Raw genomic sequence first — 23,403 nt, 5'->3', positions numbered from 1 at the left:
TTTTATGTTTTTATTTTGTCACCATGACCTTGACTATTGGCTTCAAATGTTTTGGGTTTTAGACGAATAAAATCGGCCCTACAAATTGAAAATGCATTTTATTTGATGTAACTAATCCACTTCTTATTGACTCAGAAGCATAATCAAACGTTAAGCTTATGTAACAATGACACAGGGAGGGCTGTTTGGTTTTAGAAGTGGGAAAGACACAAACGTTCTCATTCATAACACTCCGTTCGATGTCTCACTTTGGGATGCGCCTCATCGCGGAGCAAACAGAAGCATCAATCTCATTACGCCAATCCTGATTGGCTGGTGATCTTGACGTCAGCGTCAGGGAATCACCCCCTATAAGTAGCTTGCACCACGACGCATGCATCATTCAAACACCTCTTCTCGCTTCAGAGCACATCTCTATAGTAGCCGGACAAGCTTAACGGTCCACAGACTGAACCCAAATATAACCATTTCGGTCGACGGGCGCTCGCCGGCTACTCCTTCTGCTTTGCAGGAAGACGGTAATACTAACGCCAGTTAGTATTGAAATCGACCTCGCCGTTCTCTTTCCCCGGAAAGTAAGGTAGGTCTGATTTTTTCAAGCCAGCAACACACCTGTTGCTAGCTCGCTCCCTCACTATCGACACCACGGTAGCGAGGAAGCTTTTTCTTTTCTCTTCCCCACGGAGGAGGAAAGGATTAAAGGAGCATACTGTCACACCAGTCAGTATTCTCCGGGAATAAAAGACCCACACCGTCCTTTTCTCCGGATTAAGGACAGGGTGGTAACACCTTTTTTCTCCCAATTTACCGGTTGAGAGCGGGTCCTCTCCACGCCACGAAGCGAACAAGATGGACGCCTCTCTCCCTCACACCAGAGGAGTCAGGGACTCGGTGGCTCGACTCTGCGGCTGCGGGTTGAAGATCTCGGGCACAGACAAACAACAGGTCTGCTCGTCCTGCCTCGGGTTGGAACACGCCCGAGGCGCTATCGACAACCCCGGCTCGTGCGGACATTGTGTCCGCTTCACCGTGAAGAGCCTCCGCCGACGGCTAGCACGCCAAGCTAGCTTGTCGGAGCAGGACCCCCCCATTTCCACTGACCTGCCGGCCGGCAGTCAAGACGCGGGGGCGTCCGCCGCAGAGAGTGAACCCCTCTCCGTGTCGGTCTGGGGCTCATTATCTGCGATAGCTACAGAACCGGAATCCCGCACCCTGGCAGGCCGGGACCCGGTGACGGCAAGACACGCGGGAACGGGACCCCACGCTTTACCGAGCTGGGGCTCCCGGTTAGACCTCACCATGGTCTCACCCGCGGAGGATGTCCTCGAGCTGGACTACGATGAGAACGAAGAGGACGCGTCGGTGTTCCTCCTGTCCGAGTCGGATGAACATAAAGAGGACATCTTCATGTCATCGGCTCAGGCTGCAAAGCCTGGAGCGAGGGCTGCTCTCCCGGGCGATAGCACACCAGCTTCGCCCTGTCTGAGGATGGACCTGCAGGCCGTGTGTAAACGCGCCGCGGCCAGACTCGACATCCCGTGGCCTGAAATGGCCAAGGAGACCTCCAGGTCCCGCTACGAAGGGAAACATTTTCCCCAAGCAGCGCGGACGAAGAGGCAACTCCTTCCGGTCTTCCCGGAGATGTTGGATGAGGTGTCGGTCTCGTGGAGAGACCGGCCCTTCAGCAACAAGGTCCCAATCCAGGGTGCCTCCTCCCTAGACTGTGACGGAATGGAGAAGCTCGGCCTGCTCCGCATACCGCCCATGGAACCGCTGGTAGCGGCCCACCTCCTACCGAGGATGGGCCCGTCACCAAGCAGGAACCCCACGCTGCCAGCAAAGTCGGACCGATTTCAGTCGACAATGACTGAACGGTCCTACAAAGCCGCAGCGTTGTCCGCCAGGGCCCTGAATGTGTCCTCGCTGCTAACCGCTTACCAATAGGAGCTCTGCGAGGACCTGTCGGGTAACCCGGGGGCAGCCACTCTGGACGAGATGGCAGCGGTCACGGACTTTTGTCTCCGTGTCCAACGCTGCGCCGTCCAGGCAAGGCAATGGGGATCATGGTGGTGCAGGAAAGAGCGAGATGGCTCAACCTCACCAACCTCCCAGACCGGGAAAAGGAGGATGTGCTGGATATGCCCATCGTTCCCAAGGGAATTTTCGGCTCCGCTCTCGCCTCCATGCAAAGGAGGTGTGAGTCGAAAAAGAAGGAGGACGAGGCACTCCACCTCTGCCTCCCTCGAAGGGTCCAGCCGCTGCCTTCGCAGCAGCAGTCCTTCGCCCAAGCTGCCTCGAACCCTGCTCGGTTTAAAACACCGAAGACGCAGAGGTCGCAGCCCGCCCCGAGTCCCCAGCCCAGGCTGGAGACGAGGGCGAGCTGGCCTAGAAAATCTCCGGTTCCGGCTGCAGCTCAGGCGCAGCCAACCCAGAATTTCGGCCAGCAGTCGAGGAAGAAGAAGCGAGCGGCGTGACAGCCCCTCCTTCTCCCCTCTGTGACAGAGCTGGAAGTCCACGGTTCCCCAGCTCTAAATGTGTTCCCGCCGCCTCGAGAGATGCGTCAACACCATCCTCAAGTCCGCACAAACACATGTCACACATTTGTTGATTTTTCTGTCATAAAACATTTGCCGCTGACGCATCCAGGCTTCAGGCCGAGGGCGCAGCTCAAAAAAATGAAAAGAAAAACAATAAAACCAATAAACAGCCCGTCAACTGTTCCCCTTCTGAGAGCAGCTACGGCATCTCTCAAAAGGCGGATTACAGGCGGGTCTGTGAAGGCACCACCGCCACGCGCATGCGCAGTGCCGGCTGGGGCTTTAAAGGCACCACCGTCACGCGCATGCGCAGTGCCGGCTGGGGTTGTGAAAGCACCACCGTCATGCGCATGCGCAGTGTCGGTGGGGATTGTCGAAAGGGGGCACCACTGTGTTCAGACACTAGAGGGCCCCATAACACAACAAATAGAGACTCAGAGGGGAAGAGATGTGACATCTCCACTGGCTCTAAGGAGCATGCAGTGGAAGATGCTCACATCATCTGCTTGGGTTTTCAAGACAGTAACACGGGGCTACAGACTCCAATTCGCTGTCACCCCCCCTCGCTTCTCGGACATTCTGCATTTGCAGGCCCGAGGAAAGTCAGCCCATATTCTAGAGAGAGAGATTCTCTCTCTCCTAGAAAAGAGGGCTATATCTATTGTACCCGCCGAGCAGAGTCAGGGCGGCTTCTATTCCAAGTACTTCCTCGTTCCCAAACGGGGAGGGAATGGAATTCGGCCAATACTTGATTTGAGGGCTCTGAACAAATATCTAAGAAGATATAAGTTCAGAATGCTCACTCACACATCTCTGCTGCGGCTCGTGCGACAAGACGACTGGTTTACATCAGTCGACCTGAAAGATGCGTATTTTCACATTCCAGTATATTACCCACAGGAAATATCTGAAATTCGCATTTCAGGGGATCTGTTATGAATGCAGAGTACTCCCCTTCGGTCTGTCTCTCAGTCCAAGGGTGTTTGTACGATGTACGGAAGCCGCGATAGCCCCGTTAAGACAACAGGGTATTCGCCTGGCGACCTACCTGGAAGACTGGCTGCTTCTCGCACAGTCGGAGCAGGAGGCTGTTACGCAGACGAATGTCCTCGTAAAGCACCTGCTCAACCTGGGTTTCATAATAAACACAGAGAAGAGCATGTTGTGCCCCGCGCAGACTATACTCTTCCTGGGTTTACGCCTGAACTCGTTGCCCTTTTCAGCTCGCTTGTCAGCGGAAAGAGTGAAAGCTTTCAGAGCTTGTCTCGCTCTTTTCCAGCTGCGCAAACATGTTCTCTTCAGATCATGCCTGCGATTGCTGGGGCTCATGGCGTCAGCCATCCTGGTCGTACGACTGGGACGCTTACACATGAGGGAGTTTCAGCGCTGGGTGGCCGCCCTAAAACTAAAGAGTGATGGTTACTGTGAAATGCGTAATGGCACTGCGCCACTGGCTGCACCCGACTTTTCTAGTACGAGGTGTGCCTATGGGTGCTGTCCTTTCACGGAAAGTGGTCACCACGGACGCATGTCTGACAGGTTGGGGAGGTATTTATGAAGGTCGCCCGGTGAGGGGTCTCTGGAGCAGAGACCTCCAGCGGGCGCACATAAATTACCTGGAGCTTTTAGCGGTGTTTCTCACCCTAAAACGCTTTCTGCCTTTCCTCAGGGGACACAGTTCGCCCCAGGGCAAACAGAGTGTGGTTGAAGCCCAACCCTGCCTTTATCTTAAGGCGGTTGGTTCAGGTACCACATTTGACATTGAGGCATCCTCCCCGCCGGATTTGCCGTGTCTAGCCCGTGCTGTACGCACGTACAGGGACAGATCAAGGGTGCTTCGTCATAATGACCGCAACCCCTTGTGTCCTGGGCTAACCCTTATAAGGGCAAGCCTGTTACTAAGCAACGGCTTTCCCACTGGTTTGTGGAAGCAATTGCTTTGGGGCCCATACGAGTCAGAGTTCGCAGGCACCCTCGGGTCCGCGAGCTCTTTCGACTCAGGGTCTGGCTGCATCCTGGGCTCTGTCCAGGATGTCTCCCATCCAAGACATTGGTGCAGCGGCGAGCTGGTCCTCGCCGCTCACTTTTGTCCGCCTCTTAACAGGCTGGACGTTCTGCTCCCAGTTTGACTCAAGCAGTGCTGGGCACCTGGTTGAGTCAGAGCTCTACCTGTTAAGTTCTGGTTGGTTTGGTGATTTTCGAGATAAGCTCGTCTGACAATACGGGAGCTACAATTTCCCATAGTGAGACATCGAACGGAGTGTTATGAATGAGAACTATAGGTTACTTACGTAACCCCAGTTCTCAGAGTAACATGAAGTGAGATGTCTCACCAGACGGCCCTCCTTGCTATGGTGAAGCGAGAAGAGGTGCTTATTTTGAATGACGCATGCGTGGTGGCGCAAGCTACTTATAGGGGGTGAATTCCCTGACGCTGACGTCAAGATCTCCAGCCAATCAGGATTGGCGTAATGAGATTGATGCTTCTGTTTGCTCCGCGATGAGGCGCATCCCATAGTGAGACATCTCACTTCATGTTACTCTGAGAACTGGGGTTACGTAAGTAACCTATAGTTTTTCAAATAACAATAAAACAATATTAAAGTATGTGGATGCTTTTTCTGCAATGAGTCAATTAGACAGACATTACATTTGTTATATCGTGCTATCCACATTTATAAAATGGTATTATCATAGAAAATAAAACCGCTGTCTAAATGACCCTTTCTGATAAAGTAAACTTACCGAAAATTAAACGTTTTGTTGATAGAGACCTCCAATTGTATGAAAGATAAATATGATATGTGCCTCTTCAATGAAACCAGCCCTCTCATTTTCTGCCATAATATTTCATAATTTATTCATTTCCAAGCCTATTTTTTTTGAGAATATTAATTGAGTAAAATATAGCTGCATATTGTCTACAGATCATCATTTCAGGCTGCAGGCACAACCTGCACTCATCAGAGGTCCAGGGCTGCTGTTAAACCTTATTGCTGGGAGCACAACATCTGACTACACAGATGGGCATAGTGACGTGTTCGCCTCCTCTTTCTGCATATTTTGATTTTAAAGATTTTGTTTAAGGGAGAGAAATAATTAAGTTAATCAAACTGAAACTGCCTTGCATTGAACATGTCTTTCAGCTACAAAAAAGCTTGCACAAATTCAAGATATACATGCAATAGGAGTTCAACCTTGTAAATAGATAAGGGAGCTAAAATGTTTGTGTATGGCAATAACACTCGTTTCAATAGATTTTACATTTGACTACAGATTTGCTATAAAATGTTATAATCTGCTTAATTTAGTGTTTTCTATTGAAATATTTAAAACCTCTGTCAGCTACAGTGTATGCTTGAAATGCATTATGTCTGCACAAACACTCATTAATGGTGCTGCAGAACAACAATGTGTGTGTAGTGTGGTTGGTGTGTGTTGGTGCCTGTTGGTGCAGTAATCCCCCTAACAGGGCTGTCAAAGAATAATGTAGTATTGGAACGGGATATATGAATAATACCATGTATTGCTCTGCGGCTGTGAAACAGTGTTACAGATTTAATAGAGAATCTCGCTTTAGGATGATTATCTTGGGTTGGTGTGGGTAAAAGGGGGGGGGGGGGGGGGGGGACACACAGACTCGAGGAAGGAAAAGAAGCGGAGGGGGGGGAGAGTAACAAGATACAAGTTAAGGGTTTTCTTTCCCTTAGGGGAAACGCCATAGATGAAGATAATATTGAAATTAGGCGTTTAGTTTGAATAATATCAAGTAAAAGGGTGATCATGAGTGGATAGGTGGGAATCAGCTGTACAGACACATACATGCACAGAACATCATACAAACAACCTCATAATCTACACTTTAGCAGAGATCTTCACACGAACAAACTATACGATAACACATTCCATTTATCATTTAGGGATTACATGCTACATCAGCGTACACAATTGCATGCAATCGTGTGCAATCCTCTTTGCTTTCTGTGCTAATATTATTAGTCCACTGCTGTAAATATACTCCGTTTTGCTCATCTAGTTTGACCACTGAGAATGCTTTAAGGTTCCTGGTACCACATACAATGATTCCCCATGAGTAGCTCAACAGCAGCAAGGGCTATTCCCTGAAATTGTTTCACAACCTGTAGTCCATATTAGTGTCCAGATCACTGTTGAATAGTATAGTCAGTGTATAGTGAAATCACTATGTAAAACTCTGCTTGTACTGGCTAGAGCTCTAACACATTGTACGTGATAAACGGTTGGACAGCTTGATGCAACAGAGCCGGCCAGCCAACCAATCGGTGCAGACTGGGCTCTGGTTTCAGACAGAGGGTGAAAAGAGGTGTTGCAGCACAGGCAGTATGAGAAAAATTAAGATTATTAAAGCATTAAGGTTTGGAGACATGTCACAACAGAGGCACAAAATACAAAAATGAACCTGGAAATGAGCATAATACGGCTCCTATAAACATAAAGTAAAGTACAAATTAGGGCTGCTCAATTAATCGTATTTTAATCGCAATTACGATTATGGCTTGCAACGATTACGAAAACAACGTAATCGAAATATAACGATTTTTAAAAAAAAATTATTATTAATGTATTAATGTATTTATTTGTATTGGTTTTTCAGTTGAGTTATACTTAAAGTTCAGGGTAATCAACTGTTAAAAACATACTGTTCAAATAGTTTTTCTCCAATAAATTGATGTTTTCAAAGTAAATGGATAATCGTTTTTAATAATCGTGATATCAATTATTGACCCAAATAATCGAGATTATGATTTTTGCCATAATCGAGCAGCCCTAGTACAAATGCCAAACCAGTAAACGTATACCTTTACTACAATTTAAAGCCTAGCCTATCCTTAGATAATTAATGAATTACATTTTTGCAGAAGGTAGAATTACTTTTATGTGATGACATTTATGTTTTATTACTTTCCATTTGTTTTACTCCCTATGTTTTATAATATGTTTGGTAGCTGTTTTTTGGTTCATTTCATTACTAGCTTTATAAAAGGTTCTGTTTTTAAAGGGGACCTATTATGCAAAATCCACTTTTTCATGTCTTTTATAAATAAACATGTGTCCCCTCTGTGTAAAGAGATTCTGAAAGTTTCAGGAAAAAAGATTCACTCACTTTTCGTGCTGATCCATTTCTATAAAAACCTGTCTGAAAATGAGCTGATCAGATTTTGGCCACTTTATGATGTCATAACGGTTTTTGGCTTGTGTAACCATTAGCCAATCACCAACCAAGGTACCCCCCCCCCCCACACACACATACCTTATTACCTGAATCTCCTCCTAGAGCACCATTGTGTTCTTTTTAACCAAATATCTCGCAGAGGGGCGTGGGGAGTGACACCTTATTTTCATCTAAAGTAACAGACAGAGAATCAGCAGTTTTGAAACAGGGCTGAAACCAGGGGCGTTTCCCGGACCTGGAAACATCCGGGGCATAGCCCACAGTGGCGGCGCCAGAGATTTTCTTTTGGGGGTGCTGTAGGTTAGCTTGACGTTTCATAAAGGGTGCTCAAACATGTAGGGTTTCCCATTAATGTACCGGGCGCTATAGAATGTTCTACTGCAACACTCCCCACACACACATACCCGCGACTGTTACATTGAAGGCTCGATAATCAGCTCACATATAGGTGTAAGCAGGGGTAAGGTGCTATTTTTATAAGTGGGGGGTGGACCTAACGTCCTTTAGGGGGGTCCGGGGGAATGCTGGTGCACTTTGAGAGCAACATTAAGAGATCTATGGATAGATCTCTCAACACCCATGAAACAGAACTGTAAACAGATTTACTTTTTCTTTATGGATATTTTACAAATCACTCCCCTTTTAAACTTTATTCTTGTTTTACTAATATCGTATTTCATACCTCTTTTTCATGTATTCTCTTATTTATTTTATAACTAATGATCATATATGAAGGTGTGCCTTGGACATAATCTTTTACATAATAATTGCATTCACTGAACACGGGAAATTACAATCCTGCCGTCCTCTCTAGTGTCATGATGAGGTTCATGTAAAGCACGGTTAATGTATTATATTCAGGGGTGCCCATCACTTTTTGAGTGAGTTACTCAGATGAGTACCAGGAGACAGCGTTTGGTACTCAACCCACACGAAGCGTGGTCCTCCTCAGTGTCTCCTTCACTGTCCTCTATTTACACTTCTTGCATGCTAGATGATGAAGATGCACCTCCATGTTTCTTTTTAAGCCTCCGATTTGCTTTCTCCAAAACGTGTTGCCAACACTGTGAAGTCCTTGCATTTCCTGAGGCCAAGTTGAATGATCAAATACTAAGAAATGATCACATGACTTGCATTCATATCTGATTTCAGATGTGGGAAGTTACTAAGTCACTTATTCAAGTACTACTTAAGTACAATTTTGAGATAGTTGTACTTTACTTGACTTTAATGCTATACTTTGTTCTTCTACTCCACTACAGTTCAGAGGTAAATTGTGAACTTTTACTCCATTACATTGTATACCTTTAGTTACTTTACAGATCTGGATTAATGATGTGAAATATAATCAAGTCTTAAATCAGACTTTAGTTTCACCTGGAGTAAATTCACAAGCTACCCAGTATACAAAGTCATTAAAACTAGCTGCACCTTTACCAGCTTTGAGAACACTTTCATGATCAATCATTATAAAACATATTATTCTGAAATGGACCAATCTGCACAATAACTACTTTTACTTTTGGTACTTTAACTATATTTTGATAATACTTTTCAAATTGTACTTGAGTAACATTTTGAATGCAGCACTTTTGCTGTAACAGAGTATTCCTACACAATATCTGAGTACTTCTTCCACCTCTGTCTGATTAAAAAAAACTCTTCCTTTAACACCCTGAGTAAGTTTGCAACTGTGTGTTTTACTCAAGCGGCAAACTCTGGGTAACAGCCGGGACGCCAATACGGAAGTGCCACACACTGCAGTTCATGCATGGGCCGCTAGGGACTGGCTGCAGAAAGGAGCAATTTCCATAGACCCCCATGTTAAAATGCCCAACTTTACAGCAGAAAAAAACATGTTTCTACCCATGGATGCAATAAATATTATTATCGGTATAGTTAGATTCCACCTTCATGATTATGAATCTGTGAGTGAATTGTTTTCTAACACGACCCTTTTATTTATATTAGGTCTTGACGTTTTTGCATAAATTAGGGCGTGGTCACTTTGATGGACATGTACATGCCTCACTGTCAGCTAACAGCAACTTGTCCAATCTGCTAGGCTACAACCATAGAGGCTACAACGTTAGTTAGTCATAGTACTGTACTTGACCCTTTAGCTTTAGCCGTGTTCGTGGTGATTGTGCCTTTTAGGGAATATTGTTACAAATACCAGACAATTAAAATGTCGTGCTGTGCGCTTGAATGTACTAACAGAACTTCCAAGAAGTCTAAAATGATAATATTATACATGTTAACCCCGTTCGCAGGTGTTTGTGTGCTTGGTAGCTTAGGTTGTTACTTATTAGCCAGCTAAGGACGTAACCCTTTATGCATAGGCTACATATACATTTTAGTTTATGATTCAGCCTTGGGTAAGTATTTTATAGTCTATGGCTATGACGCCCATAATGCTAAACGGGAGCAAATGTTAATAGGGTACCCAATTATCCCAGTGGTGGCCGCCGGAGCTAACGGAGCCGCAGGGGGCTAGCTCCAGCCGGCGTCCCGGAGCTAGCCCCGTTAGGTCCGGGCGGTGGAGTCCGTCGTTATAACTGGAGATCAAGGAATGCAGCGAAACGCAGACTTGGTTCGCCTGCTGTAGTATTAGCTAAATAAATTATGTTGAACAAGGCTTATTAAGCTGAACATCGCCACAATTGTTCTGCTGTATCGGTACTTATTTTCTTAACGTGTGAATGACAAGCATTAAGAATAACAAAATATAGCTAATTCTCTTGCAGATTGTCTCATTTGATTATGAATGTAACGTTTATATAGGGGAACTACACTGTTAGCAGTAACTTGGTATGCATGTATTTCATGTTAGCTTAGCTTAGCCTGAGCTAGCTCTGTTTACTTCCAGTTCGGAGGCAGCAGGTCCCGCCTCGGCTCCGCCTCTTTGCCCTTATTTGGAGCAGGCGGGATTATACTCTGACGTCACTGTCGAGCCGTTAGTGGCCGACTCCGCCTACTAAGGGCTTCACGGCAACTCTGCAGAATCCTATGGGTGACGTCACGGACACTACGTCCATTTATATATACAGTCTATGGTTTTACTCCACTTTGGTGTAAATAGAACTGCAGCAGCTTGACCACAGAGCGTGAACGTTGTGATCAGCTGATTTTGAGCAGTTCTCCAGTGTGTGCGCGGGGCACAGAGTGTGCACAGGGGAGTCTCCCACTGCAGCCAGTTGGCAGAGTTTTGGCACAATGATGTTGTTCATACCGACGTTAACCCTGTCTGTGCACACGGTGAACACCTCTGTTGTCCGGTGATCTAAGCCTCTGCCTCCTGTAAAGCTTCACGGGTCCGTCGGTTATGTCCTGCGCGGCTCGCCCAGCTCCAGTTCAATCAGTCATAGAAAGTCCGAAGATGTTTTGCAGGGAGCGAAACGGCAACGTAGCTGCTTAATGTCTTTGTTTTTTTTGTACATGTCTAGTATTTGACTCCATTGAGTGTTGACCAGAAACACGTGTAGACGAAATATGTGTTTTCTTTTGAGGTACGCAAAGGTGCGTAGTGACACAAGTGACGTTACGCAATTCAGATTTGTGCCACGTACCTGCAATAATATTATTGAGGGAGAATTGTCAGGGGCTACAGAAAAAGCCCCGAATGCCCAGGCCAGGCGACGCCACTGGCTGAAACAGAGGGGTTTATGGGATGCTGCAATGCACAATCTGTTGGGTATTTGGAGCCAAACACTTCAGAGACATGTTTTGTATATATCTGAGACCTATCATTTATTGATGTAAAACAGTATAATAATAATAATAATACCTTTAAATAAAATAACGGTGTAACCCTGTTTAAAAGGTGCTATATAAATAAAGTAGATTATTTTATGAGTGCTGTATTCAGTCACGCATCCCATGTAGTGAGGTCACTGTGAAAAGAGCCCATTTATTAGACGGTATATGGAATTAGATGCAGTTACACATGGTGTCTCTTTCTTCTTCGCCCCAGAAGATGTCAACGAATAAATCTCCTTTAATGAATTCCCTTTATTTCCTGTTTCTCATACAAAGAAACCAATTTCATTAAAGTTCTTCGTTTATTTAACATCAACAAATCACATCAAGGCATTTGACACAGTTTCCATGGTAGCACAGAAGGCCGTGACCCAATTTTATTTCTGTCAGATCAGATATAAGATTGTTCACTGTGTGTGTGTGTGTGTGTGTGTGTGTGTGTGTGTGTGTGTGTGTGTGTGTGTGTGTGTGTGTGTGTGTGTGTGTGTGTGTGTGTGTGTGTGTGTGTGTGTGTGTGTGTGTGTGTGTGTGTGTGTGTGTGTGTGTGTGTGTGTGTGTGTGTGTGTGTGTGTGTGTGTGTGTGTGTGTGTGTGTGTGTGTGTGTTTGCACATGGTAGGAAAATATGTAGTTTTCATAACAACACAAATAAATTAAGAATTTAAATTGGCAGCTGCCTTTTAACAGACACAAGCCAAAGATCCGTTGTTTTTGTCTTGAATGTGTGTGTCTGTAAAGTCAGATATTAAGGCACATAAAGAGAGAGAGAGAGAGAGAGAGAGAGAGAGAGAGAGAGAGAAAGATCTCACGGATTTGCGTCTGTGTGTGTGTGCTTGAAAACTACATATTTTCCTACCATGTGCAAACACACACACACACACACACACACACACAGACGCAAATCCGTGAGATCTTTCTCTCTCTCTCTCTCTCTTTCTCTCTCTTTATGTGCCTTAATATCTGACTTTACAGACACACACATTCAAGACAAAAACAACGGATCTTTGGCTTGTGTCTGTTAAAAGGCAGCTGCCAATTTAAATTCTTAATTTATTTGTGTTGTTATGCAAAGAAATACATGTTTGCTGCCACTGGAAATTCTGGCTGTAAATCTTCATGGTTTAATAATGTGCTGATGACTGATTTAGTGCTCACACACGCAAAAAAAATGTGGGATTAATAATGCAGTGTGTATGTCCTGGTAATGGGTCTCTTATGATTTGGAGCAGTACAAAGTCAAGCCAAGTCAGAGAGGCTCAAGTTGATTTTCTCTTCCTTTCTCACCTTTTTCATTCACCTCTTCTGTGTTTCTATTTCCCATTAAACTTTCATTAGGACCCTGAACTGGTCTTGACATCTAATGCAATCATTTTGAAAAGTCAGGCAAAAGGGCTCTGTGTGCATTTACACTGTCTATCAAGTCAGATGTGTATTTGATCCCCATCTGACAATTATTTATTTACCATCTTGTGAAACGTAGCTTCTCTGACTTGTGCTCTTCTCTAAAAACATATCCTGGCTTTCGGTTGAATAGGTATATTTCCTGTTATTTAGATGACACAGCTTATTTCAATACCATAGACATGCCTACAGGAGAAATGTAGGGTTAGGCGTCTCAAAGTCAAAAGTCAAAGTAAACTTTATTGTCAATCTTTCAGTTTGTGTGTACAGACAGAGAGATCGAAATACCGTTTCCCACAATCCCGAATACAAAAAATAAATAAAATAAAAAAAGAATACAAATATGTATATACCTACAGTATATATACACAATCAAAAGACACATTCATACATATGCACACATTCAATATCTTTGAGAATGTGCATTAGTGCATGCCCACTTCGACATGTTGACTGCAGAGGTGGGGGTAACTCTGATCTTGTGTTTGGAAAGCGCCCACCTACAGCCTATGCCACCAGCCACCTGGCGGATAATATTTAGCTGACATTTCGCCTTTTTTTCTCTTTGTGTCTTTCAATATTCCCCTTAATAGCATATGCTTTCACCACCCACCGTTGTGTTTCATTAATCAAGTTTTATCCCATCTGTTCTATCTGACTTTTCAGAAATGTTAACTAAATAAAATGTCTCTTTCTCGGAAATATTTATTTTGTGTTCCAGTTAGTCTCAAGTATTCCAGGTACTGGTAATGAGAAACCAAACTGTGTAGCCCCCATACCTGGTTAGCCATCATTTAATTACATGTCCATATGAATTTGCTCGGTCCTTCCCTTTTTCATTTTGTGTGTGTGTCGCCATCTCTTTGTCCTTGTAACCTACATGTCATTTCCTATATACTGTATTTAACTAATAACATAAGGACATCATAGGGTTCTCTTTGGACTGTCTCCTTTTATTAATTTTCAAGTTTGATCTAGGACTATTTATTTACAAAATTATTTGAATCTACTTTACCAGTCTCTCTCTCTCTTGCTGATTGGTTAAAACCATGTATTTGTTGTATCTCCAGGAACGTTATTGGTTGAGAACATGCAGATAAATGGCGTGGCTGAGGGTCCGGATCGTACCATCTCTCTGTCGCTGAGGGATAACCACGATCACTGGGTGATCCTTGACCAATCCAAACAAGCCCTTTACCTCAACAGCACCGGACGGGTTCTTGACAGAGATGTAAGGCATCTGTGTTCTTTATACAGACAACATCTTATTATTTTACTTTAGTGGTTGGACTTTACTACAGATTATCGTTATGTCATAATTCGCATGGCTGTTTTACTCTTTCCAGCATTTGTTATTGTGAGAAAGTTTTAGCTCCTGCTCATCCGTAAAAAAAAACAAGCCTGTTTTTTGTCTGTAAAGCAAACCAAGCAGATGTTTTCAAAAGTGATTTGTCAACAAAAAAAGTCAAAAGAATGGCAGTCCTTTGTGAAATATCTTTATTTTTTTATGTTGATGTATTTTTCATTACTGTAGAAGCGAGCTTTTTAACTATTTATCCATTTCTCTGTGTTTCCCTTTTTCCAGCCCCCCTCGTATATTCAGTCCATTGTGGTTCAGGTTCAGTGTACCAACGAGCTGGTCGGCACGGTGATTTTACACGAAGTCCGCATCGTTGTTCGAGACCGCAACGACAACGCGCCACATTTCCAACAGCCGAGATACTATGTTGCCGTCAGTGAGGTAAAACACAAACACACTGACATGGGGGTCAACATCAGTGTTTGCATTGACCGGCTACACCTTATGTACACACTGCAATGTATTATGAATAACAACATCCACAAATAGCCTTGTACATGGCTTTTGCTGTCAGATGGGCAGCACCACAAGCACGGAAAGAGCAGAGTTGTTGGACAGCAGAGGAACATATCTGTTATTCTGAGCTTTCCAGGATAGTCTTTAAGAAGCCAATCCCACCGTTAGTGTGTCCTCCAGAGTCTGGGCGAGCAGAATTTAACTAGAGGCGGTTCAAGCTGAAAACTGGACAAGGAAACATGCAGCCTGCTGCCAGCGCAGACCGAGGCAGACCCTGCAGAATATCTCATTATGCAGTCTTCCCCAGCCTGTCCAACTCAATCCCTCTCTTCAACCACTCTCTTTCTCTCTCCTGGCCCTTCTTCCCGCTCTCCACTCCCAGCGCTTCATTATGTCACCTTTTTCTCCACCTCCCTGCCTTTCCTCTGCCACACTCTATATATCTCTGCTTGTCTCTCCTCCTCCTTCTTTCTTACAGCCCTCCAGTTTCTCATTACTCCTATTAAAATGATACCTTTGGATATTTTTGAACGACCACAGATGCTTTATAAAGAACTTTGAGATATGAGTCCTCTGCTAGCCAACATGAAAATCTAGTTTGTTAAATGTGATTCTGGCTTTGTGGTCATCATTTGTTTTGCAGCTATTGTTTAATTCACTTTACTTTGCCCCCAGAACTCCAACAATATAATGAAGTACATTTAATAGAGAGTGACTCAGGAGTAACATCCAGCTTTATCAACATTAAACTTGCTTTTTGTCGTCTATTACTACCAATTATTGATTGCAAGAGAGTGAGGCAGACAGATTAAGACACACATAGAGGCAATATGCTTATTTATAAGAACGTCTGGGGCACAGTTTATGAGTTCCTCCTGAAAGTCTCTGGGTACAGGGTGATCCTGGGGGCTGATTTCTTGAGTTGGCACCGGTGCCAGAGTCTGCAGTTCTTTCATTAAAGCCGTATCTGAAAAAATGGCAAAGTGACAGCGTCAGACGTTCTCACCGCCATTGTTGTATCAGTGGGAGGCACAGATAACCCTGTTTATGGAAATGTGTAACAAATCATTGGTGCAGCAGCTAAATTAAACTTAATGTCAAATGTTTTTCATGCTGTCTGGAGTTTAGACTGCTGTTTTGATACATAATCAGACAGATCCCAAGGCACATGGCTAGGAAATTACAGCATGGCAATATATAGCTTGCAAAAAGCTTCCTTTTTATTTGCTGTAGAACGTTTTCAACTCCCTGCTTAAGAATTCCTCTCAGAAAAGCAAATATCTTTCTGATTATCTATTGTAGCTTTGTTTTCTTTACTAGAGGTGAGTTATTCTGTTGCTCATGTGCAGTGGACATTTAAAATACTTCCTTTGCCGCTCAAACCACAAGTTATTGTAAACAACGGCCAATATGGATTTTTGTAATGTATATCTTAGGCCACCAACTGCATGTCATGTACGGTAGTAGATATATTACTAATACTCTGCTATTTATTTTCCAAGAAGAAGAAGTTTACTTAAACATGGTGGCAAATTGGATTACATATTTTCTTATGAGCTTATAACATTTTGAAATGTTAAACTGTGGAAAGGGTGTGAAAAATATACGGTGACTTTTTTAGTCATGCTATAATCTTTCAAAAATGAACTCGTGTTTTTTAACAGTGAGTTTGGTTTGAATCTGTTATTATCATTCTATTTAACTAAAATAATAGACCCAGAAATAGATAAAGACACCCACATGTTCCTTGTTGTCTTTGGGAGAAAAAGCAAACTTTATACCATCATGTTTTTCTATCACCTGTTTAATGTAAGCCCTTGTATTCAAATAGCTATTACATGTAGCGAACTCTCACAGTACTGACAGAGAAAGATCTATGCAAACAGTGCCATCAGAAAAAATGGTACTAACCTGCTGCCTGTGTTTCATTTTATTCTAAGAGCAGACAAAAGCACACAAACAGCTGCATGCTGATCCTCCCTCTCAAGCCCCATTTGAGCACAATAAACATAAAGCTGCAAATCATTTTCTATTTGTTTTGTAGAAACAGTGGGGTATCCGGATCCCTTATGGCCATAAGCATGTGAGGAGGTTTTGAATGTGCCCCTCCCTCCCCTCTGCCACATACAGGCAGGAGATGCCAGGAAAACAACAGAACAGATAGAAGCTGTTTGATATGAGTTGTGAAAACCAATGTGAAAGTGTTTAAACGTTTGACAGCATGTAGTGTTAGCTTGTATACAAGATACTGAACTCCTCTCTCCTGCTGTCTTCATAGCTGACGCCAGTAGGAACCACTATCTTCTCTGGTTTCTATGGGAACAATGGGGCAGCAGACATTGATGACGGTCCCAACGGACAGATAGAGTACACCATCCAGTACAACCCCAGAGACCCGGTAGGATATCCTTCTGCCTGCTGATCTCTTGGCAATAGGGGCCAGGTTATGAACTATTCTGACTCTGTTAGTGACTTTCTATGTGTGTCATCTGTGTTTCAGACAACAAACAGGACCTTTGACATCCCCCTCACACTTTTTGGATCCGTAGTCCTCAGAGAAAGACTCAACTATGAGGAGATCACACGCTACATGGTCATCATACAGGCAAATGTAAGTGACTTGTTCTTTTAACACAGCCTTTAGCTATGATATACTTTTAAAACGTTTTTTGAAAGATAAAGCTTCCAACTGAGAACCATTATGAAGAACAACTTAAAGACAATGACCTCCTGATTGAGTGGGAGCATAGACTGCAGCCTAGGGTGTTGTTATATTGTATTTAAATGTTTTATCATGGTACTATTCCACACCTTGCTTGTTAAGTCAGCAATCTGCATTTATGAAGTGCCTTCCTTTCTTTTCGGACAAAGCACCTCTCGCTCACCCAATCATGCACCAAAAGTGGGTTCAGTTTCACATCAATGACAATTTGTCACGCACAGGCAGGGATCAATTAACCTCCTTGTGATTAAGAGAAGACCCGCTCTACCTCACAGCCGCCCTTTAATTAAGTTAACTATGAGCACATCCTTAATTATCACGTATGTCTTAGTCAGAGTAATTGTTCTGCTTTCATTTTATAGCACTCTGTTTGTTATATTTATAAAAGTGTTCTACAATAGCTATAGGTCATTTCACACAAGATAAATGGTTTTAGAAGTGGCAAATAGTCATGTCTCAAGGCCCATTTAGCCTAAAAGCATTATTACAAGTCCACAGAACACTGAAAGATTCATGTGCTTCTGACTGCTTGAAAGACGTATTCAATGTTTATCTGAATACAATATTAAGAATGGCTTGAGAGGCTGTGGATTTGATAAATATACATTCAAAGCGAACACAAACATGTCAAGGAAAGCTAAGCTAAGCTAACTTCTCATCTACTTCACAGCATGAGAGTTATCTCAGCAACAGGGTAATTATGTTCATTTCATATAAAACATTATAACACTTTATATTAAGGTACACAAATTAACCATCGACTAGTTGTTCATTAACATGCATATTAGCAGTATATTGGCTCTTTATTAGTCATTATAAAACACTTATTAATGCCTTATTCTACATGACCATATTCTCCAGGTAATAAGCCATTAGTTGAACGTTTTTCCTCAACCACCCTCTAACTAGTGCTTATTTGTTGCAAATAAGGAAGTTGTTGTGCATGAGTTTTGGTCTTAATGCTCAACATGCCTAATAAGGCAGCAGAACCACAAACAGTGATTCTCCCATAATAAAATATGTCAATTCCTAAACGACCAACAATTGCTGAACCACATTGAAACGTTGACCTTTAACAACATTTAAATGCAGTTTTCCAATTCACAATGACATCTGTAAGTGTTACTGGTTTATAAAGCATTCAATGAATGCTCACATTAATACACTGTCATTGTGCTCACATGAATACACATTAATACACTGTCAGTGTTAATAAACTAAAAAAATACAAGGCGATGTGCCTGCAAGACTGCACTCAGGTAAAGGAAACATATTACCCGTGCGCAGCGAGATGGGTCTGGCTGCAGACCGCGGCAAGGAGGCGTATCGTATAGGGGCGGATCGTATAGGGGCGGATCGTATAGGGGCGGATCGTATAGGGGCGGATCGTATAGGGGCGGATCGTATAGGGGCGGATCGTATAGGGGCGGATCCTATAGGGGCGGATCCTATAGGGGCGGATCGTATAGGGGCGGATCGTATAGGGGCGGATCCTATAGGGGCGGATCGTATAGGGGCGTATCCTATAGGGGCGGATCGTATAGGGGCGTATCGTATAGGGGCGGATCCTATAGGGGCGGATCGTATAGGGGCGGATCCTATAGGGGCGTATCGTATAGGGGCGGATCGTATAGGGGCGTATCGTATAGGGGCGTATCGTATAGGGGCGGATCGTATAGGGGCGGATCCTATAGGGGCGGATCGTATAGGGGCGGATCGTATAGGGGCGGATCGTATAGGGGCGTATCGTATAGGGGCGTATCGTATAGGGGCGTATCGTATAGGGGCGTATCGTATAGGGGCGGATCGTATAGGGGCGGATCCTATAGGGGCGGATCGTATAGGGGCGGATCGTATAGGGGCGTATCGTATAGGGGCGGATCGTATAGGGGCGGATCGTATAGGGGCGTATCCTATAGGGGCGGATCCTATAGGGGCGGATCGTATAGGGGCGGATCGTATAGGGGCGTATCGTATAGGGGCGGATCGTATAGGGGCGGATCGTATAGGGGCGTATCCTATAGGGGCGGATCCTATAGGGGCGGATCGTATAGGGGCGTATCGTATAGGGGCGGATCGTATAGGGGCGGATCCTATAGGGGCGGATCCTATAGGGGCGTATCCTATAGGGGCGGATCCTATAGGGGCGGATCCTATAGGGGCGTATCCTATAGGGGCGTATCGTATAGGGGCGGATCGTATAGGGGCGGATCCTATAGGGGCGGATCCTATAGGGGCGTATCGTATAGGGGCGGATCGTATAGGGGCGGATCGTATAGGGGCGTATCCTATAGGGGCGGATCCTATAGGGGCGGATCGTATAGGGGCGGATCCTATAGGGGCGGATCCTATAGGGGCGGATCGTATAGGGGCGGATCCTATAGGGGCGGATCGTATAGGGGCGGATCGTATAGGGGCGGATCCTATAGGGGCGTATCGTATAGGGGCGGATCCTATAGGGGCGTATCGTATAGGGGCGTATCGTATAGGGGCGGATCGTATAGGGGCGTATCGTATAGGGGCGGATCGTATAGGGGCGGATCGTATAGGGGCGGATCGTATAGGGGCGTATCGTATAGGGGCGGATCGTATAGGGGCGGATCGTATAGGGGCGTATCGTATAGGGGCGTATCGTATAGGGGCGTATCGTATAGGGGCGGATCGTATAGGGGCGGATCCTATAGGGGCGGATCGTATAGGGGCGGATCCTATAGGGGCGGATCGTATAGGGGCGTATCGTATAGGGGCGGATCGTATAGGGGCGGATCGTATAGGGGCGGATCGTATAGGGGGCGGATCGTATAGGGGCGGATCGTATAGGGGCGTATCGTATAGGGGCGGATCGTATAGGGGCGTATCGTATAGGGGCGGATCGTATAGGGGCGGATCGTATAGGGGCGGATCCTATAGGGGCGGATCGTATAGGGGCGGATCGTATAGGGGCGGATCGTATAGGGGCGGATCGTATAGGGGCGGATCCTATAGGGGCGGATCGTATAGGGGCGGATCGTATAGGGGCGGATCGTATAGGGGCGGATCGTATAGGGGCGGATCGTATAGGGGCGTATCGTATAGGGGCGGATCGTATAGGGGCGGATCGTATAGGGGCGTATCGTATAGGGGCGTATCGTATAGGGGCGGATCCTATAAGGGGCGTATCGGATAGGGGCGTATCGTATAGGGGCGGATCGTATAGGGGGCGTATCGTATAGGGGCGGATCGTATAGGGGGGGGATCGTATAGGGGCGGATCGTATAGGGGCGGTATCGTATAGGGGCGGATCGTATAGGGGGGCGGATCGTATAGGGGGCGTATCGTATAGGGGGCGGATCGTATGGGGCGTTCGTATAGGGGCGTATCGTATAGGGGCGTATCGTATAGGGGGCGTATCGTATAGGGGCGGTCGTATAAGGGGCGGTCTATAGGGGCGGATCGTATAGGGGCGGATCCTATAGGGGGGGATCGTATAGGGGCGGGATCGTATAGGGGCGTATCGTATAGGGGCGGATCGGTATAGGGGGCGGATCGTATAGGGGGCGGATCGTATAGGGGCGGATCGTATAGGGGGCGGATCGTATAGGGGCGGATCGTATAGGGGCGGATCGTATAGGGGGCGGATCGTATAGGGGGCGGATCGTATAGGGGCGGATCGTATAGGGGCGGATCGTATAGGGGGCGGATCGTACTCGTATATAGGGGCGGATCGTTATAGGGGCGGATCGTATAGGGGCGGATCGTATAGGGGCGGATCGTATAGGGGCGTATCGTATAGGGGCGGATCGTATAGGGGCGGATCCTATAGGGGCGGATCGTATAGGGGCGGATCGTATAGGGGCGGATCGTATAGGGGCGGATCGTATAGGGCGGATCCTATAGGGGCGGATCGTATAGGGGCGGATCCTATAGGGGCGGATCGTATAGGGGCGGATCGTATAGGGGCGGATCCTATAGGGGCGGATCCTATAGGGGCGGATCCTATAGGGGCGGATCGTATAGGGGCGGATCCTATAGGGGCGGATCCTATAGGGGCGGATACTATAGGGGCGGATCGTATAGGGGCGGATCCTATAGGGGCGGATCGTATAGGGGCGGATCCTATAGGGGCGGATCCTATAGGGGCGGATCCTATAGGGGCGGATCCTATAGGGGCGGATCGTATAGGGGCGGATCCTATAGGGGCGGATCCTATAGGGGCGGATCGTATAGGGGCGGATCCTATAGGGGCGGATCCTATAGGGGCGGATCGTATAGGGGCGGATCGTATAGGGGCGGATCGTATAGGGGCGTATCGTATAGGGGCGGATCGTATAGGGGCGTATCGTATAGGGGCGGATCGTATAGGGGCGGATCGTATAGGGGCGGATCGTATAGGGGCGTATCCTATAGGGGCGGATCGTATAGGGGCGGATCGTATAGGGGCGGATCGTATAGGGGCGGATCGTATAGGGGCGGATCCTATAGGGGCGTATCCTATAGGGGCGGATCGTATAGGGGCGGATCCTATAGGGGCGGATCGTATAGGGGCGGATCGTATAGGGGCGGATCCTATAGGGGCGGATCGTATAGGGGCGGATCCTATAGGGGCGTATCGTATAGGGGCGGATCCTATAGGGGCGTATCGTATAGGGGCGGATCCTATAGGGGCGTATCGTATAGGGGCGGATCCTATAGGGGCGGATCGTATATGGGCGTATGCCAGGGGCGGACTGGGGGGGAAAAGTGGCCCGGGGATTAATTGACAGACAGGCCCACTTAATGCGCGGCATGTATCGGCCGGCCGGCGACGAAAGTATGTTACTTAACAAAAAACCCTATGCATTTTATGTTATTTTGGACCATTATTCATATAGTAATCACATTACCTGAGCCCTTGAGTTGCCTAAGCAAAATAGTTACAGCATAATTTTAGTGATTTTAATGTTAACAGATCATTGATGCAATAACATTTGGACCCAATTTTCCTGACTTGACGCATGGAATAAAACATGGGGGTAGGAAGCATCCTCAATGTGGGTGAGACAATTTGACAGGGGGTGTGGGCAGGTGGTGGACCTCACCTCCTCTAGGGGGGTCCGGGGGCAAGCTCCCCCGGGAAGATTCGTTTTAAAATGTTGAAGTTAAATGCATCAATCTGGTGCATTTTGAGAGCAAAATTAGGGACTAAAGCTATGGATACATCTCTCAACACCAATATGAAACAGAACTGTAAACAGATTTACTTTTTCTTTCAACATTTTATTTGAACAGCAAGTGGAGGCAAAAGTGACTGCACCCAGAACATTAAACCTGCTAGCTAACTAGCCTAAACTCAGTAACATAATGTGGGTTCTGAATGAACGTTCTTCTCCACAGCCGTGCGACCTCTGAGTCAGACGTCACTTCCCCCTTTTCTATCCTACGGGTGCAGCCACTCCCCCTGAACCCCGTTCCCCCCCCCCTCCCTATGCAAGCCCCTCCCTCTGAACCCAGGGCTCGCTACAATACTGTATACTGTATACACATACACAACAAAAAAAAACACTAGAGGGCAGGGCAACATACTTATAAACAATAAGCCCTGTCAATACTTCCCTCTCTACCCTTTTGGGTCTATAAGTGAGCTCATCCATGTGTTGCTTTTAAAAGGAGGAGGCTGGGTTGAAGTGGTTGATTTTGACATTGGGAGCAAGGTTGTAGAAGTCAGTCCCCTCTGGAAAAAATAGGGTGGTCTATGGGTGAGAAACATATATGCATGTTATTTACACATTATCGAAGAGATACTGACATCCACCTGAAGCCTTCATTAGAACAAATGTCATGTTTTTAATGTTGTTTAATAGTCTGCAATAATCACTAATTTATTAGTGTCAAGATTGGGAAGTCACATAGTAATAAATGTAAATGTATTATTACCTCACTGAATTAGTAGTTTCTGCAGCAGCTCACTTTTCTCTGCAACACCATCTATAATTTGGTCAC

General features: G+C 45.6%; 1 protein-coding gene across 1 annotated transcript in view; it reads left to right on the top strand.

The window, feature by feature from the left end:
* Positions 1-23,403, top strand: part of pcdh15b (protocadherin-related 15b) — a gene marked incomplete in the record, with an annotated part of 209,215 nt that overhangs the window by 58,466 nt on the left and 127,346 nt on the right. Inside the window, 4 exon segments of the mRNA XM_034214440.1 lie at positions 13,978-14,138; positions 14,493-14,648; positions 17,002-17,121; positions 17,224-17,334. Coding sequence (XP_034070331.1) covers positions 13,978-14,138; positions 14,493-14,648; positions 17,002-17,121; positions 17,224-17,334 — 548 coding nt within the window.

This window comes from Gymnodraco acuticeps, unplaced genomic scaffold (genome assembly GCF_902827175.1).
Source record: "Gymnodraco acuticeps unplaced genomic scaffold, fGymAcu1.1, whole genome shotgun sequence".
Taxonomy (NCBI): Eukaryota; Metazoa; Chordata; class Actinopteri; order Perciformes; family Bathydraconidae; genus Gymnodraco; species Gymnodraco acuticeps.
Note: the sequence above shows the minus strand (reverse complement) of the source record. Positions and strands in the feature narration are given on the sequence as shown.